This window comes from Fusarium mangiferae (assembly GCF_900044065.1).
Source record: "Fusarium mangiferae strain MRC7560 genome assembly, contig: FMAN_scaffold002, whole genome shotgun sequence".
In the NCBI taxonomy this organism is placed as follows: domain Eukaryota; kingdom Fungi; phylum Ascomycota; class Sordariomycetes; order Hypocreales; family Nectriaceae; genus Fusarium; species Fusarium mangiferae.
The window spans coordinates 3,132,610-3,149,177 of record NW_024573922.1 but is presented as its reverse complement, the minus strand read 5'-3'; the positions used below and the strand labels follow the sequence as shown (position 1 = coordinate 3,149,177).

Below are 16,568 nucleotides of genomic sequence, written 5' to 3'. Positions count from 1 at the left end.
CTCCATCTCGTTCCATAATCAACAGTCTGGTCCTGTTCCCATTGGACGCGTTTCCTTTGTCCTTTCAATCTTTCATTAATTCTTCTTGTTACTTTCTTAGACGAGGCTAGTCCTTGAGAGCGCAAGTCGCTTCTTTTCCTTGCTCCCATCTCTGAACATCTCTCCCAGAGTGCCCTTCCTTTACCTCTACCAAATATTCACAATCCCAAATCTCTAATCATTATGTATTTCTCTCAAATTGCTATTGTAGCCCTTGCGGCTGTTGCTGAAGGTATGTGCTCATGGAGCCATAGAAGATGAATCAACTAACAGTCCTCTTAGCTGTCGATGTCCAAGTCGTCTCGGTTGGCAGAAACTCAGCAACAAATGCTACTGGCCTCAAGTTCTGGCCTGAAAAGATCACAGCAGAGCCAGGAACCATGGTTCAGTTTCAATTCTGGGCTGGCAACCACACAGTGACACAGTCTACCTTCGACGACCCTTGTGTGCCCATTGGCAACGTGATGTCGAACGTCACTGGCATCTACTCTGGCTACCAGCCTGTGGAGGCTAGCATGTCCAAGGGCATGATTCCCACTTACACCATCATGGTCAAGGACAAGAAGCCTATGTGGCTGTTCTGCAGCAAGGCAAAACACTGCCAGGGTGGAATGTCGATGGTTATCAACGAAAAGTGAGTCTGCTACGACTTTATGTCAGGGTTCTTTACTAAACGTTATCCAGCACATCTGCCAGTGCTACAAGATCGCTCAACAACTACAAGAGCCTCTGCAGTTCGGCTACAGTCTCCGAAGTCGTTCCTGTTCAAGGTGGCGGCTCCCCACAAGGCGGAAATGGTGGCAATGGCACCAACACAGGCGGTTCTGGGGGCGGTAGCTCTGGTGGCGGCTCCGGAGACGATAGCTCAGACGACGGCAGCTCTTCCGGCGGCGACAGCTCTGATGACGGCAGCTCCTCCGGTGACGATAGCTCCGATGACGGTTCCGAGGATGGCTCTGGCACGCCAACTGGTGTCTCTGCTCCTGGAGCTACTGGCACTCCCACAGCCGGTTCTTCGGGCGATCCTGTGGTCACTGCTGCTGCGGCTGAGCTCAAGGCCCCTATTTCGATGCTGCTCGCAGTCGGTGCCGCTGCTTTGTATGTACTATAAGCTGAGCGTGTGACGAACTTTTGAATGGATAGACATAATGCTGGAAACAATTAATGGGGATATTTGTACCAATTGCTGGAACGGTTGGGCAGCCTCGGGATAGGCACAGTCATCAACGGTGTTTACGGCCAGGTTCAACGGGAAAGTGTATCAAGGTTGAACGTTTAGATAACAACCAAGAATACCCAAATCCATTAGAGAGATCATCCTCATTATCCCTTGATTTGAAGTTTCTAATGTTTCACGGTTATGTATATCATGACTTTTGAGCTTTGGCCCAGTTAGGTTTGGAAAAAGGATAGTTGTATGCCAATAAAAGAATAATTAAAAATACAACATCGCCAGTGTGAGTAAGGATCAATCCTTCTTGGGAATCTTTCTGGTCTTCCTGCTTCTCTGAGCCTGGTCACAGAGCTTCTTGGGCTTCTCTTTCTCCAGCCAGCCGGGTTCCCGATACACATATCCCACCTTGGTGTATTTCTTGCTGTTGGCAAAGAAGTCGACCCAATGCTGGAGCGCGGCGTCGGCCCTCTTTTTAGCATCTTCTCTCTCTTTGATCTTAAGCTCAGCAAGAGCCTCCGGTGTCCAGTGAGAGTCAACTTCAGGATCGTCGAGCGGCAGGAAAGTCTCCTCATAACCACGGAGGTCGGCGGTCTGGTCCTCAGCAAAGCAGCCGGTCACGAAGCCGCGAGCAGCATCGGTGGCAGCGAAGTAGCTATAGGAGCCCCCTGGACCGTACATGCGGCGGCCGTTGGAGACATCATAAATCGTACCATTGATGGCAAGAAGTAGAGGTCTATCGGGGTCGGTACCGTCGTGGAGGGAGAGTTCCTCCAAAGTCATATATACAGGTGGTGGCTAACGGAGAACGGTAGTTAGTAATAGTCCGGCAATCATCATAGATTCAACGTACTGGTCCAAAAATCAAGTCTTTGTAGAATCTCTGGGTCATCCAGTTAGGCTTGTTCTTGTGTCCCCACCAGAAACTCTCTCCTCCGCTGATAACATAGCTTAGACCCATTGAGGCCACGATAATGAAGCTGATGACACGAACGACATCGAGGTAAGGGGAGTAGCCATCCCATGGGTCTTCTTCATCGACCTTGGCCGAGGACCTTTTCTTGCCCTTTTTTGTCGGGGTGGAAGGCTGAGAGACTTCAGATTCGGTCTCGTTCTTGGGCTGAGGCTTTCGCTGTCGCAGAGTTGATTCATCGGCCATCTTGACAAGTAACAAATATGATCTTTAACAAGTATTAGAAAAGATGCAGAGAAAAGAATTGAAAGGACACAGAAACAGATTTATAGCAAAGAATGTTACAATAGGGGCGATCTTAATATAAAGTGGCGTGTCCTGTCACCTTGACCTGGCCTCTGCTCGGAGTCGGAAGCTTCAACTTTTTCCCTTTTCCATGGATCAATGGATTAACTTGCGACGTTGGACAGCTTTATCGGGATTCTGGCACGCCTATCAGCCAACTCACTCCACTTCGCGGGGTCAGCACAGTTAAAAGCAGCTGATTGGAGCGTTGAGCTCAAAATAGGCTACGAACACACCACTAGGGGTGGCTTAGAAATAAACGTCCAAATTGCTCGCATGAGGTCACCTGACGTCGTCTCTATCACCACAGCAACAGTTTACTTACCAATTGATACACACCAGAGTGGGATGGTAAACAATCGATACCACACCAGCACCACTTTTACTCAACTTTGCCTTATCACAACACACTAATAACCTTCAACTTAACTGTCGACCCTCCATAACGGCAGCCACTTGCGATAAAACTCAATCAGTTCAGTTTGATACCACATATCTACCTCAACGTCTGCATCGAAATTATATTCAACAACAATGGAAGAGACAAACAGTCCACCTGGCTCACCGGGCGGCCCTCTTCAGGCCGTCACCGCGGACCGTGTGAACCAACAAAGAGAGCGGGAGTCCGTATTCTCTCACCTTCGTGGTGGCTCAAGAGACAACTCCGTTCATGACAAGATCAGCCAGTTCAACAACCTCAGTGTTACTATGCAATCAAAACAGTTGGAACGCAAAACCGCAGATGCTGCTTTGAAGCGTGCCATGCTTGGCCGCGAAGAGGCCGAGACTGAGTTGCGCAGATATAGAGAGGAGAACAAGAATCTACGAAAGGCCATCGATGAGGGTAAAGACCGCGAGCGAAAAGTCGGAGAACGTCTGGAGTCGTTAATGGTAGGTGGTCTCGGAAACCAATGTAAACATTGCATGTTGACCATGTCATAGGAGAACTATGGCCGAGCAAAGGAAACCCATGCGCACACACAAGCTTTATGGGAAAAGGAGATACGCCGCGCACGAAAAGAGACGTTCAAAACACAATCATCGATCGTCAAGCTCCAAGAAGAACTCAAGTCAGCACGTACAAACGCCAAGATGATCGACGAAAACTTCAAACGAGAAAAGGCTAGGAGCAAGGTCCGAGAGCAAGAAGCATTCGAAGCGCGCTATCAGATTGTTGGTGTCCAAGAACAACTAGATCAAGCATTGGAGCGTATCAAGCTCGTCGAGCAGGAACGGGACGCCTACAAGACTGCGGCCAAGAACGAGGAAGTTGCCCGTATCGCTGCCGAGGGTCGTATTCCTCTGCCGCCACAGGATGCTGACGATGAGTTTGGTTCTCCTAACAAGGACAAGAGTCGAGTGTCAAGAGATCCTCGAGTTTCTCTGTCGACAATGGACATCATCTCCTCGGAAGCCAGTGAGGTTGAGATTGAGGAATTGTCTACTCAGTTGCAGTGGGAGCGTCAAAGAGCAGACCGTGCCCATGAGATGATTGAGTTCTTACAGGCCGAATGCCATCTCCGTTGCTGTGCCTGCTCTAAGTCAACCCGTCGTGCCAGTGCTGAAGCCCCTCGCCAGAAACGCCGAAGCTCTTTTGGACTAGAGGGACCAAACGACAAGGTCCAGAAATTGGACAGTGAGGTAGGGGGCGAGAAACGTGCTGTAACTCCTCCCCGTATCGAGGAACCGCATGCCAGGACCGAGTACGACACAGGAGCAGATGCTCAGCCTAAGCCAGTCCAAGAACAGCACCTCCAAGAGCCTCCTCAACGCATCATTAAATCTAAGAAAGAGCCTCGTCGAAGTACCATATTCTGTCCCAAAGAAGGCATTTTTCGGACAGTTTCGGAGCAAGAGGCCGAGATCATTGAGGCACAACGCAAAATCGAAGAGACTGAAGCAGCTGCCAAGGGTCAGCGAGGAAGTCATGCTGAGAGCGAATTTCAGGATGTTGACGAGGTTGTGATTGAAGAGCAAGTTGAGGCTGAAACCACGATCGGTGATGGCACTGAGATGGAGCCCCATTACTCTGGCGAGTATGATAACTACCGGAGATACGCACGAACCCCTTCAGTCGAGCCTCCAGCCTTCGCCATGCTTGCTCAAGAAAGAACATCACTAGCCTCACTTCTCAATGCTCCTCACAGTCACTCGGCACCTGTTCCTTCAGTACCGACCATGCCAGACGTGGCCGAGGATATACTTGTCTCTCCTGACACTCGACCTCACACCACAAATGCCTTCTACACCGTCACCACTACGACAACCGTGCCAGTTCACGACGACAAGGTCGGGAATAGTGCATCTTTCAACGAACGCCTTCGCACACCATCCCACAACAGCACAGGCACCACCTTCGACATGTCAAATCCTGCTCTCACCCCCACCATGACACGCGAGCAGGCTCTCGCCAAGATTCGTGAACGTCGTGGCCGTGCCCGTTCAATGGCACAGGGCACAATGACACCTAGCCGTCGAATGGTCGAGGGCGTTGAACGACGAGATATGAGTGCTCCCACAGGCAAGGTTGCTGGCAAAGGGCGATAAATGTTGAACGACCAAATTGTATGAGCCATGACACGACCTGACGAACACCCTACTACTCTTCACATTCACCCCTATTTCCTCCTCCTGAAAGATTTCTCTTTTCCGACCCGACCCGACCATCCATAAAAAGTTATCGCTTTTCACCTCTCCCGATGGGCCCCTATCTTTCCGCTCACCTGTTAGCCAATCGCTTTTTCTCTTTTCCTGCAGGGCGAAGGGGCGTTATTGTGTTTTCCCTATAGACTGTTGCCGCCAAGTCACTTGGGACTCAAGAACATGCAACATCATTCAGCGACTTTCCATCTTGTTTCTATGGCCGTTCTATGGATGGTATCGTGAATTCTCATGACATGTGTCAGACAAAGTCTTTTGTTGGTTTTGGTCATAATTAATATGCGTTGGTTGGATTGTGTACTAATTGTTCGCTCCGTATTTGCAATACCACTATAACTGTGTCAAATACCCCTGTTTTCGTATTTCCGTGTGGCATCTCATACTATTGGACGTCTCATAAATGCTCTTTATTATCTCCAATATGCCAGTTACAGATCTGATTCGTAATACAAGAGCAATTCTGTTCTCGCCACCACGACTGCAAAGACCACATGAAATACACTGAATTAGCTCCCCAGAAAGGTCCTTGACATGTTGCGCGACAATTGCGAGCGCATTGCATCAAGCTTCGCTGCAACAAGAATGCATTCAACACCCCTGCCGTTTGGTGCGTTCTGAATGCGTAACCTCCATTGCCCTGTTGTGACAACCCACTCCTCATCGCCTGAGTCACCATCTGCTCGCTTTCGCTTCCGGGGGTATTCGTTTGCGGAAGATTCGGACGCCGCGGCACTGATGAAATCCTCGAGATAGTCCTTCCCATCGAGAATAATGGCGGAGTCGGGCTCCAGGACTATACGAACAAGATCTTCCTTTAATAGTGCGTTTCCGAGGTTTGTCAACTGTCCGTTGTTGGTGAGATGTTCAGTTTTGATCGCTTGGTGAAAGTTTAGCTTTGATGAGACAAGCTCAAACAACTTTGCAACTCGTGCTTTGGTGTCCCTGAAGAATTCTGCCCTAGCATTACTTCCTGAGAAATGAAGCTTGGTTGTTTCGCCGCCAATTTCAAGGACCAGCTCAGCAGGCTTCTCGTCTACATAAGGTCGAGCGTATTGCACAAAGCCGGTCAACGGGTCTGTATTGCTGATAAAGACACTAACACCACTCTTCTGTATGTTCTCAAGACGAAGGACAATCTCATCACGTCTCGTGGCTTGATTGTAACTTAACGAATGTGGGATAAGGCGCTGCTCAAGGCCCTTAAAATGAAAGTAGCGCGCATCGCTGAGGAGATCCTGGCGGTGTGCTTCATCACGTATTCGAATAGGATATCCTCGGAGAAAGTGTAGGAGCTCGGCAAATGTATCAGCGCTGCGCTTCGGAACCGAAGGAGGGAGGATCGAGGGTGGACGGATTAGGCCTTCGCGGTCAAGGCCAGGGAAGAGATCATCCGGGCGAGAGAAAAAAGCTGCGAAGCCAAGGGAGAAGTAGTTCGGAGAATTTCCTGGGTCGTTGAAGATCTCACGAGGAATCTGAAACTCGCGATGGCCGATGGAGATAAAGATACTCTCCTCGTAAAGCTGAGAGATTAGCTTGGGCACTGTTTGCCGAAACGTCAGTTCAGAATCTGGGTTGCAAGATGGAGGCGACCAACAGCTATAGAATTGTGCATCTGAAAACAGACGCACAAAGTGCTCGCCGTCGCGAGGCTGTACATGGTAGCCCTGAAGATGAAGAGAGATATCGCGAAAGATAGCTGGATCGCGATCAATGTAAAGCGTTCGGATAGCCGAGTTCGACTCGTCGTTTCGTTCTTTTGCCGATTCCAACTGGCAAACAAAGTATTGAGAGAAGTATGAAGGTGCTGCGAGGCGTTAGTCGAGAACTATGAGCTAGACAACTGCGCTGGCGCAATTCGACAAGTCAGTTGTCGCAAAGAGACTTGTAAAGTCAAGACTCACCGTCAGAGGATAACGATGCCCCCGAGAGCTTAAACAATTCGCTGCCGATCTGGATTGGAAAGACGCGCTCATGAGGCAGAATAAGCGGTATCCGAGAGACATTGCGCTCTGACAGTGGCTCGACAGTCAAATTTCCAGCATCAGAGGAAGCGATTGAGGTCATTGTGACGGTATTTGTAGAGAGGATTTGCTGGTCTTCCAAACGTACAGCGATTTCTCGGCGAAATGCGACAACAAGCTCACAAGTGCAATGCCTCTGGGCCCTGAAGAGTTGAAGTCGCAGCGCACCGTTTTAACGTTGATAAGCTACAATTGAGGTGTAGTAAATTTATCCGGTGACAGCTCTGAGCTTACACGAGGGTTGCATGAGCTTGCGCCACTAGACATGGATAGTGGCTGACAGATACATTATTAACAGCCTTACAAAGTCGCGGCTCCCAGGTTTAAAATCACCACCATGATGCTTCATTGGTTTCATCTATGTTCTATAAAAGGCCTTTGCTGCTTGTAGCGCAGTTAATCATCGTGTAACATCATACTAATATTCACCCTTCGATGTCAATTAACCCATTGCATCCTTGTGCCGCAGACAGACGCTAGATATCCCGTAGAGATTCCGAGACTATCTGCTCATCAACTCAACTCCGTTTCGGACAACTCCAACGACTGCTCCAGTCTGGATCAACTCACTGCCTCCACCGGCGACTCTATGCTCGATGTTGGCGAGACCATCCAGCCAGGTGATCATCACCTCAGGACCAACCTCTAGCTTCACCAACTCCTCGGAGAGCGCTGTGATAATATCAGCCAGCGCAAGACCTCGCGACACCTTGAGAGCGCTGATAGTGTTTAGACAACTTGTGACATCCGATGTCTTAAGCAGCGTCGACACAATCTCTTTGATGGCATCGGGTGGGGGTGCCGCAATGCAGTTATAAATAGTCTCCGTTGTGATATTTTCGCGTTCAATTTCGCTGTCAGGTACTTTGGGTGCATCCTTCGCTCGCAATGGTGTACCTGGGCGTCTGTTAGCGCTCACGCTGGTAAAGATAGATGCACGCAGACTCACTTGATGCGTGACAGGCCTGTAGAACGTTCAGTGCTCTTCGCATATCACCCTTGCTCAGCTTCACCAGCGCATCAACTGCCTCTCCGCCAATCCTAACATGCTCCTCCTCCACCACCTTGTCAACTAGCACCCTAATGTCGCCCTCCTTTAGCGGACTGAAGCGGAACCGTGTACATCGACTCAGCAGTGCGGGGCTAAGCTTGTGGGAATAGTTTGCAATGATACAGAACCGTGTGTTGGTGGTGTACTTCTCCATTATTCGTCGTAGAGCCATTTGGGCTGTGCTCGTCATAGCATCAGCCTCATCCAGAATAATGAGCTTAAATCCAGCCATCGAGTTGCCTGAGCGGGCGGATGCGCCACCCATGGAGAAGATCTGTTTGGTACTGGCAAATGTCTTGATCTGCTCTCGCACTACATCGATGCCACGGTCATCTGAGGCATTGAGTTCGAGCACCATTTGGCGCATATTCGCAGCTCCGTAGATACGACGAGCAAGGGCCAGAATTGTCGACGTCTTTCCAGTGCCTGGAGGACCGTAGAGGAGCAGATGTGGGAGACGATTCTGATCGATAAATTTGTTGATAGTAGCGAGGATATCTTGATGGCCCGAGACGTCTTCGAGGGTGTTTGGGCGGTACTTTTCAACCCTGGGCTCCGTTAATCCTGATATTTGATGGTGTTTCTTACAAGCACCTACCAAGGGAGACTATCCTCAGCCTCAACTGGCAGATTGGCAGCACTTCGCTTGCCTTGCTTGGCTTCAGAGGAAAATATCACATCTTTGCTGACAACGGGGACATCAACGTCCATCTCATCCCCAATATCGGACATATTTGCGCTTGCTTTCTTGTTGTTTTCGGTCTTTGCAGTTCCTTTGGTGGTGTTTCCGGGGTTGCTCGTCCCAATTCTTGAGCTTGTTGCGCTGTATGGAAGTTTGAACGTTGAGGCCAGTGAGGAACACGCGCTAGGTTGCACCTAAACGCGTCTTAAGCGTGTCAGTCAATTAAGACCCTTGCACATAGCAACGGCCAATCACAGGGGCGAAATCGTCAACGTCCCACTTACACCTTTTAACTAAAGTACGACCCTTCCTTGAGACATCAGTACATCTTTTTGTATGATGTTTATTTTCAAATAAAAGACCATTATAGCATTGACTCGAACGAATATGCTATCGTGAATACGACTCAGTGTCAATTGCAACTCTAAAGTTGTCTAGAGATATATCACCCAAAGAAACCCCGAGGCGACATAACCAATAAACCATTTCCAGCGCCCATCGTTCGTCACCCTATATGTTCATTAAAAAGAAGAATATCTAATTGTATCCCGGAGGCCACTAGAAAATAATACAAGGCGGTGGCCTCTCTTGTCTCATTTCATCTCATCACTCATCGTTCACGTAACTGATTCGTCCCCAAGCCCACAATCTCAAACATTATGGGGATAATAGCCACTGCAAACCAAGCAATTCCTATCACATCAGTCAGCAACCCATTTCTCTGGTCAGGAGAAAATCTCCAGAAACTTACCAGTGTAAACCACGAGCTTAGTCACGACCTCGACGTCGTATCGCACACGAGGTTTGATTAATTGCGAGAACATCTCGCGCTCTCCCAACCCGTCCTCGGTGCCCGTAACAAAGATCTCAACCCGATCATCATCGGCGGCTGGTGTTGTCACAACTTCGCCGGTTCCCATCATCTGCTCGAATTCGACGATTCGGTTTGCCTGTGCACCAGACGCCTGAGCTCCCTTGCCAGAATAGTCTTCATGCGTGGTCTGGAGCTCCAGGTTGCTTGACTTGCTCTTCAGGCTATGGTTACTGCTGACACTCTCGCGTCGCTTGCGCTCTCTATACGCCAAGGTCTCGTATGCATCTGCGGCACTCTGAGGACCAATTGACACAGAGCGACCTCGGGTGGTAGGGTTTCGGATACTCTCGACCATGCGTGGGAAGTCGGACGGCGAAGGGAAAAGTGTATCGATACGAGAGCCTGTTGGTACAGTCTTGTACTTACTGGCAGGAGTGAAGAATCGTCGAGGCATGTTCACCCCAACCTGTTCAAATATTCGGAATAGATGAGGCAAGAGCTTAAGCAGTAGAGGCTTCATCGTCTCGCGCCACGCAAATACGACAAGAACGCCGAAAACGATCCTAGCCACGTTAGCAGCCAATCCCAAGTGCGTAATATCCACAGATCCTCCACCATGCGCATGAGTCTCCCAAGGATCTAGCGCAATCTTGCCGTACGTCCAGGTGCCGAATTCAAGGCCAATGACAACACCAGCAAAAGCAACACTGTCATCGTAACATGGACAGTCGTCTGCCGGTTCAGGGTGAATGCGCACGAGTACAAGAATAATCAAGGCAGCTACAAGAGGCGCAGCCCAAGAGCTGGAGTGCATATATTCATCAAGGGGAGGTCCGTAGTAGAATTCGAGCAGAGAAATAGCGGCACCCATGATAGACCCGACAATTACGTCTAGGAAGCCATGCATGCCACAGTATAAGCGCCCAAATATAATCGAAGCAGCGTAAAAGTACGAGAGGCATTCGAGTGCGAACTTGGTGGTTGGAGCTAGCGTGTTATCGGGACTGCGTAGTATCAGAAGCGCATAGACGGCGACAGACACAGCATTGGCGCTATGGGTCGAAGGGAAACCATATTCGAGGGCTGCAGAACCAGACATCGTAATTCGGTGCAAGGGAGGCGAGAGTGGTCGTGGGAGAGAGTAGAAGTCCTTGATAAAGCCTGTCCAGAAGACACCGAGAGCAAGAATATGCACCAGTCTACACAATGAAGCATGTCAGTACCTGTTAATCCTGTAATCTCAATCGAACCTAGAGATTTGTTGCTGCAACTGCAGCGCAACATCATGCGCCGCAGCGCAGCGTGTGTAGACGTTGAACATGGTGTGACTTACCCCTTGCCAAATGCTGCATAACCACACCAGAAGCAGATGGGTAATCCGATCATGAAGAAGGTATGGGTTCCGAGGTTGGCAGTGATGGCGAAGTAGCTATCGAGAGCTGGAGTCCGCAACTTCTCTTGCATCCACGCAAGGTACGGTGTCTCCCAGCGGATCAGAGGCAGCATCTGTTGGCGCAGATTGTACCGCCATTTTGGCAGGGCGCGCTTGTCTGCGAGAAGAGCAATCAGCAAAGCGCGTGGCGCGAGAGAGGTCGTTACTGAGGCGTACAGTGATCGAGACTTCTCAGTCCGGCATCGGGAACGTCATCGCCTTTGGCAGAGCCGTTTGTCGTAGGCAAAACCGTCGTGGTCGTGGTGGCAGCGGGAATGTGGGCGCTCAACGGCGGGGCATCGCGTTGAGGGTCGCTCATGGTTTTGCGGCGGGAGTAGGGTGAGAGATACGTCAATTGCGACGAGTACAAGGTCCGATACAACGAAGAAACATTGAGGTCAAAGAGACCCGATAAGGAATGTCGTGGGCCTGAGTTCGGCCTTGGGCTTCAATGGACAGAAGCCCTGCTGAGAATGTAGTTGCAATGGAGGAGTTTAGTGGGAATAGTTAACCAACGGTGGATGGAAGCGGCGGGAGTTTGATCAAGTGGAGTTTTGCACTATGTTACATGCACTGAACCAGACCAGCAGAGGCCAAGGTTCAAGTGTGAAAGGCAGGTAGGTGGTCAGCTATTTGGTTATGTATCCAGTAAGGAACGGCAATGGTCAATTGATCCTTGTCGTGGGATAAAAGGGTCAGATTAGGTAGATATCTGTCCGGTATCATCTTGTTTGACTGTTCATCGACGTCCGCTGTGTTTGGCTTCAAACCCTTGGCGCTCGTAAAGGACAGCAAGGCAAGGCACGAAATCAGGGTTTAATCAACGGATCGGTTACCTCGCTAACTTAAAACTTTGCGGTTCTCCTCTTCAGTCCCCTGTTGATACCCCAGAAGCGAAACCCATCATGGAAGCTGATGAGATGTACTAAACAAGCAAGCCACTTGTCTAAAAGCAGGGGGTTCTGGTCTCGTAAGTATTTACAGAGGCGAATATGGAAATGATCATAGTAACGGAGAAGTCGTCTTAAGTATGTGCAAAAAAGCAATTGCTACTAGGAGACGAATATCGGCCATGACATACAGCCAGACAGGAACCGATTGCTTGTTCAGAGGTGCTTCGATGGTGTTATCTGGGGCTTAAAAAAAACCAAACACCGTACAGTGTGGCAATGACATCGGTGCTGTATGGGAGGTTGGTGGTAGGTAATTAAGCATATTATTGAAAAGCAGAGAATATTCGGTTCGCCACGATCAAAAGCAATCTGAAGAATGAAGATGAAAATAAATCGTAAAACATGTTCACTTCGCAGTATGTCGTGAATTTCTATGTATACAGCTTTATCGTAAAAGGTCGGGCCTTCGTCTCCATTCAAGTCGATATTTACAGACTCAAAGTTCAAATTTCATCACCACATCAAACTCACTACTTGTAAACCACCTCACACATCCCGCCTCCACCACCGCCCATGTCCTTCTCTCTCCGCGGTAAACATGCCATCGTGGTCGGAGGTACCGGTACGCTGGGCTTCCGTATCGCGAGCGCGCTTGCAGACCGCGGGTCTGTTGTAACCATCATGAGCCGCAATGCCGTTGATGATCGCCAAGTCCTTGAATCCAGACTCAAACCCTTTGAGCCTCTCCCGTACATGGAGAACTTCGAGGGCAGTAGGCGCCCAACAGAGCACCAATTCAAACGCCTGGATGTTCAAAGGATAGACATTTTCAAGGGTCTATTTCCCACTCTAGGCCCCGTTGATGTCCTCGTCAACTGTGCTGGCACCAGTCAAGCGTCGGTGCTCAAAAGAACCGGCGAAGAGGAAATTCAACGGATTCTTAACCTCAACCTCCGGGCGACTATCCTCGCCTCTAAATATGCCAAATTAACCCCTCATGGTGCGTCTCACAAAGCAGTTACTTATGTCCGACAGCATCTTCTCACATGTGCTCATAGGATGCATCATCAATGTTTCAAGTCTTATGGCTACCAAAATGGGTGCTGGTGCTGCAGTATACGCCGCTTCAAAAGCAGGTGTCATTGGTACGTTCATGATATATCCCTAATCTTATGCTAATGAATCCCACAATATTATACATTTCAAAAACCTGCTGACTCCATATCGTCGCAGCTTTCACCCGTGCCCTAGTCCTTGAGTATAAAAGTCGCTCTGTCCGCGTCAACACATTGTTGCCGGGCTGGATACAGAGTCCAATGTGGAATGGTGAGTCTCCCCTTCCTACGCCTTCAATCCCTGGCGCCAATCACCCTTGCGAAGACGAAAACCAATGTTAATGTACAATGCCCTGTATTAGAACTTCCTGAGACTGCTCGTGAAGCTTACCTCAAGCAGTGTCCCTTGGGTCGTTTGGGCACGCCCGATGAGGTAGCCGACGCTGCCATGTTTTTGATAACCAACCGTTTCGCCAACAATTGCGTGCTGAACCTGGATGGTGGCTTAAGCGCCAACTAGTAAAGCCATGGGTCCTAGGATATATGCATCGTCCTTTCAACCCCTCGAATTACCCTTCAATCGTCAATGACGATAGCGCCGCCGCCGGCATGACTTTGGACTTCGTCCACGTCTACAATATCGGTTCCGGATTCGGTGATCTTGAGTTTCTTGAGAGGTGGTTCAGCGTCCTCTCCATGCGGCCTCTTGATACCCTTCGGCTCGGCACTAACGGCCTGCTCATCGTTGAGTTTCCCATTGCCATTCGCGGAGACTGGCTGGAGCTTCTTTGGTCGACGTGGAATCTCAGGGACATCCGCGAATGTAGCCTTGACCGGTTTCTCGTCTTCTTTCAATGTACTATAAATTGTAAGCCTAGTTCAATAACAACAGAGACAAAGACAGACCCTTCTCGGACATTGATAACCACATTGACGAGCGTGTCTTCGTCGTCCTGGTCGATGACAGTCAAGAACGAGTCCTTTTTGATACCTAATAGTTTTGTCAGTCCCCCGCGAGCAATTCATTTGTCCTTTCGACGAGGCCTTACCGAGATCAGTCAGCTTTTTGGGTAGATTCTCGTCGTCGCCGTCTTCAAAACATTCAACCAAGGTTCCTATGTCATTGTTCACGACAAACTCCTTGCCTTCAAATCCCAGCTTTGACAAGACGATGTCATCAATGAGATCCTTGAGAGTCGCCCGAGACAAGTCTGCAACAATACTTGTGAAGTAAACGCTACACACGGGGCATTCGGGATTTGGCTCTCTGGACCTATCAGGGGCCAGAAGTCGAGCTGGGGCAAAGGGGGTCAGGAAGACCTCCTTGGACTGTGCATACTCGCCCTTCAAGACTTTAAAAGACTGAAGAACACAGAGACCAGCGACGATTGCGTTGGTTGTGGCAATCGCTGGAATAATGTTGCCTGCCATCTGTTTGGTATCGAACCGAGACTTCCTGTCAATTCCAAAAATTGTTGAGCGAATGTTGGCACTTGCTGTCACAAAGTCAAGGGTATCAATATCGTCCTTGTCAAATGTGATTGTGGGGTCGGAGTCTTCAGGTTTTTTGTTCTTCTTGAGTTCAAGAATTCGCTTGCTTAGTCGGTCAAGACTGTCATTGAAGACAGCTAAACTCTCTTGCAGGGACCAAACCCGCTGATCGTCATTCAGAATCTTTTCTTTGTTGGCGATAGCCTCGCCAGCCTGTGCGAGAATGGTCTGATATTGAAGAGGCTCAGGAGCTCGCCGGGATGTCCACATCCCCTCCACGGAACGTAGTCGCTCAATGTCGGCGTTGAACACCTTATCAAATAGCATCTGAGGGAACTTGGACGTGCCAGTAGCATCCCGAATCATCTTGAGAGCTTCAGATTCTTTCTTCAACTCTTCAATCTCTTTGGCTGGCTCTTGTCAGTATGTGTTGTTCGTTAACACAGCATCTCACTTACCATTGTCGGCATCAGTTGAGTGGTCAAACGCAGCCTGATCTTCACTTGTGCCAAAGATCTCGCTAAATTCTTTGTTAGCAATATTCCGCAAGTCGATATCTATATACATACTTGAGCAAATAACTTTTGCCCCAGACAATGCAGTGGATGGGTTGACTAGGGGTGCTTCTAATTGTACACACAGGAAAAGACTTGGGTGCTTCCTTGGGAGTACAATCGTAGCATGCAGTAACGCCTTTTTTGATAACCTGCACCTGGCCATTGAATCCGGTGGTGCCACTCTCGATCAGGGGTACATCAGCTGCCAGGCACATCTTATTGACGTGCCTGCGCGCTTCGAGGTTATCCAGAGCATTGAAAGCAATGCGGAATTGTTGGAACCAGGCCACAGTGAATTCATCATCCTTTATATTGCCATGGTGTGCGACAATTTTGACATTGGGATTAAACCGTTCTGCTGCCTCCTTGGCCACCTGCGCGTTGATTAGTATCTAACCAAACTCCATTTTGGGCAGAACGACGCACTAAAGCCTTGGATTTTTTTATGTGTTCGTGACGGAAAAGAAACTGTCGGTTCAAGTTCGAAAGGTCGATGGTATCGAGGTCTACAATATGTATTTCGCCAAAGCCTGTGAGGACCAGGTTCTTGAGCAACTCGCATCCAATTCCGCCAGCACCAACCATGAGCACACGAGCCTGCGCGATCCGAGTTAGCATACTCACAATGATAAGAAGTGGTCGAGCAAGATCGCCATGTCGCATCGCATACAGTCCAGTCCTAGACACATCGCTCCTGAGGCGTCGGATCGCGTCGGATCCTGGTGCGAGATCAAGGCTGAGAGGTGGTGATATTTAGTTCCATGCATAAGAAACGTACCTGCTTGACAGAGGTATTCAGTGATGCGCCTAGCGACTGCTGGTTGTGTCGGTCACGCGTCATGGCCGGCGTTCGTTTCTGGGATTCGTTCTCGGATGAAGCAGTTTTCTTTTGCTGCTGCTGTTGTTGCAGGTGTGTGTGTATTTGTCGTTGCTGCTCAGAAGCTGGGGTAACAGCTGGAGCTGCAGCCGCATTCTGTGTCTGAGCTGGAGCCTGATCGGCGCTTGTCGCATTCATCGTCATATTGATCGCTTTCTAGGCGCGGAAACGGGATCGAAAGAATGGAATAGCCCGATCCGAGGGCTGCGCATCAAGGTCGAGTCGGTGCGCTTGTTGGTGAAGAATGTCGCGATCAGTTGAAAGTGGGAAGGTTGATTAGGATGTTAGTGGTCAGAGAGCTGAGATAGAGCACTCAGCAGGGGAGCGGCGTTGCAGGGCGACCAATGGGACCAGCCTATCACAGAGCTTTGAGCTTCTAAAGCCGGGAATTCTTGGTGTCAACTTGAAGGCTTAATGATTGGGCTCCACTGTGTAGGTACCTAGGTAGGTTCCATTGTCAATGAGCACACCGGAGGTCCTCGAAGAGCAAGAAACCTCACATCTTTACATAGGTACCTACGTACCTACCAGGTAGGATGCTGAAGTAAATTCACCAACAGACTGCT

General features: G+C 49.5%; 8 protein-coding genes across 8 annotated transcripts; 3 read left to right on the top strand and 5 right to left on the bottom strand.

The window, feature by feature from the left end:
- Nucleotides 1-222: 222 nt before the first annotated feature.
- Nucleotides 223-1,150, top strand: FMAN_05655 (uncharacterized protein; the record flags this gene model as incomplete). The annotated part of the gene is made up of 3 exons (XM_041827662.1): nt 223-271; nt 322-673; nt 724-1,150. The coding sequence occupies 3 exons, from the start codon at nt 223-225 to the stop codon at nt 1,148-1,150; spliced, it is 828 nt and encodes a 275-aa protein (XP_041678603.1).
- Nucleotides 1,151-1,507: 357 nt separating this feature from the next.
- On the bottom strand, nt 1,508-2,369 carry FMAN_05656 (uncharacterized protein; the record flags this gene model as incomplete). Its single annotated transcript, XM_041827661.1, has 2 exons — nt 1,508-2,008; nt 2,064-2,369. The coding sequence occupies 2 exons, from the start codon at nt 2,367-2,369 to the stop codon at nt 1,508-1,510; spliced, it is 807 nt and encodes a 268-aa protein (XP_041678602.1).
- A 633-nt stretch (nt 2,370-3,002) lies between these two features.
- Nucleotides 3,003-5,015, top strand: FMAN_05657 (uncharacterized protein; the record flags this gene model as incomplete). The annotated part of the gene is made up of 2 exons (XM_041827660.1): nt 3,003-3,359; nt 3,411-5,015. 2 exons carry the CDS (start codon nt 3,003-3,005, stop codon nt 5,013-5,015), a joined length of 1,962 nt encoding a protein of 653 aa, XP_041678601.1.
- Nucleotides 5,016-5,635: 620 nt separating this feature from the next.
- FMAN_05658 (uncharacterized protein) lies at nt 5,636-7,193 on the bottom strand (the record flags this gene model as incomplete). The annotated part of the gene is made up of 3 exons (XM_041827659.1): nt 5,636-6,669; nt 6,724-6,933; nt 7,031-7,193. 3 exons carry the CDS (start codon nt 7,191-7,193, stop codon nt 5,636-5,638), a joined length of 1,407 nt encoding a protein of 468 aa, XP_041678600.1.
- A 459-nt stretch (nt 7,194-7,652) lies between these two features.
- FMAN_05659 (uncharacterized protein) lies at nt 7,653-8,933 on the bottom strand (the record flags this gene model as incomplete). The annotated part of the gene is made up of 3 exons (XM_041827658.1): nt 7,653-8,047; nt 8,100-8,749; nt 8,800-8,933. The coding sequence occupies 3 exons, from the start codon at nt 8,931-8,933 to the stop codon at nt 7,653-7,655; spliced, it is 1,179 nt and encodes a 392-aa protein (XP_041678599.1).
- A 560-nt stretch (nt 8,934-9,493) lies between these two features.
- FMAN_05660 (uncharacterized protein) lies at nt 9,494-11,448 on the bottom strand (the record flags this gene model as incomplete). Its single annotated transcript, XM_041827657.1, has 4 exons — nt 9,494-9,576; nt 9,635-10,896; nt 11,031-11,247; nt 11,307-11,448. 4 exons carry the CDS (start codon nt 11,446-11,448, stop codon nt 9,494-9,496), a joined length of 1,704 nt encoding a protein of 567 aa, XP_041678598.1.
- Nucleotides 11,449-12,595: 1,147 nt separating this feature from the next.
- On the top strand, nt 12,596-13,280 carry FMAN_05661 (related to 3-oxoacyl-; the record flags this gene model as incomplete). The annotated part of the gene is made up of 2 exons (XM_041827656.1): nt 12,596-13,167; nt 13,256-13,280. The coding sequence occupies 2 exons, from the start codon at nt 12,596-12,598 to the stop codon at nt 13,278-13,280; spliced, it is 597 nt and encodes a 198-aa protein (XP_041678597.1).
- Nucleotides 13,281-13,653: 373 nt separating this feature from the next.
- FMAN_05662 (related to ubiquitin-activating enzyme homolog UBA2) lies at nt 13,654-16,146 on the bottom strand (the record flags this gene model as incomplete). Its single annotated transcript, XM_041827655.1, has 8 exons — nt 13,654-13,936; nt 13,984-14,068; nt 14,127-14,978; nt 15,027-15,088; nt 15,138-15,499; nt 15,552-15,722; nt 15,779-15,844; nt 15,904-16,146. The coding sequence occupies 8 exons, from the start codon at nt 16,144-16,146 to the stop codon at nt 13,654-13,656; spliced, it is 2,124 nt and encodes a 707-aa protein (XP_041678596.1).
- Nucleotides 16,147-16,568: the final 422 nt, after the last annotated feature.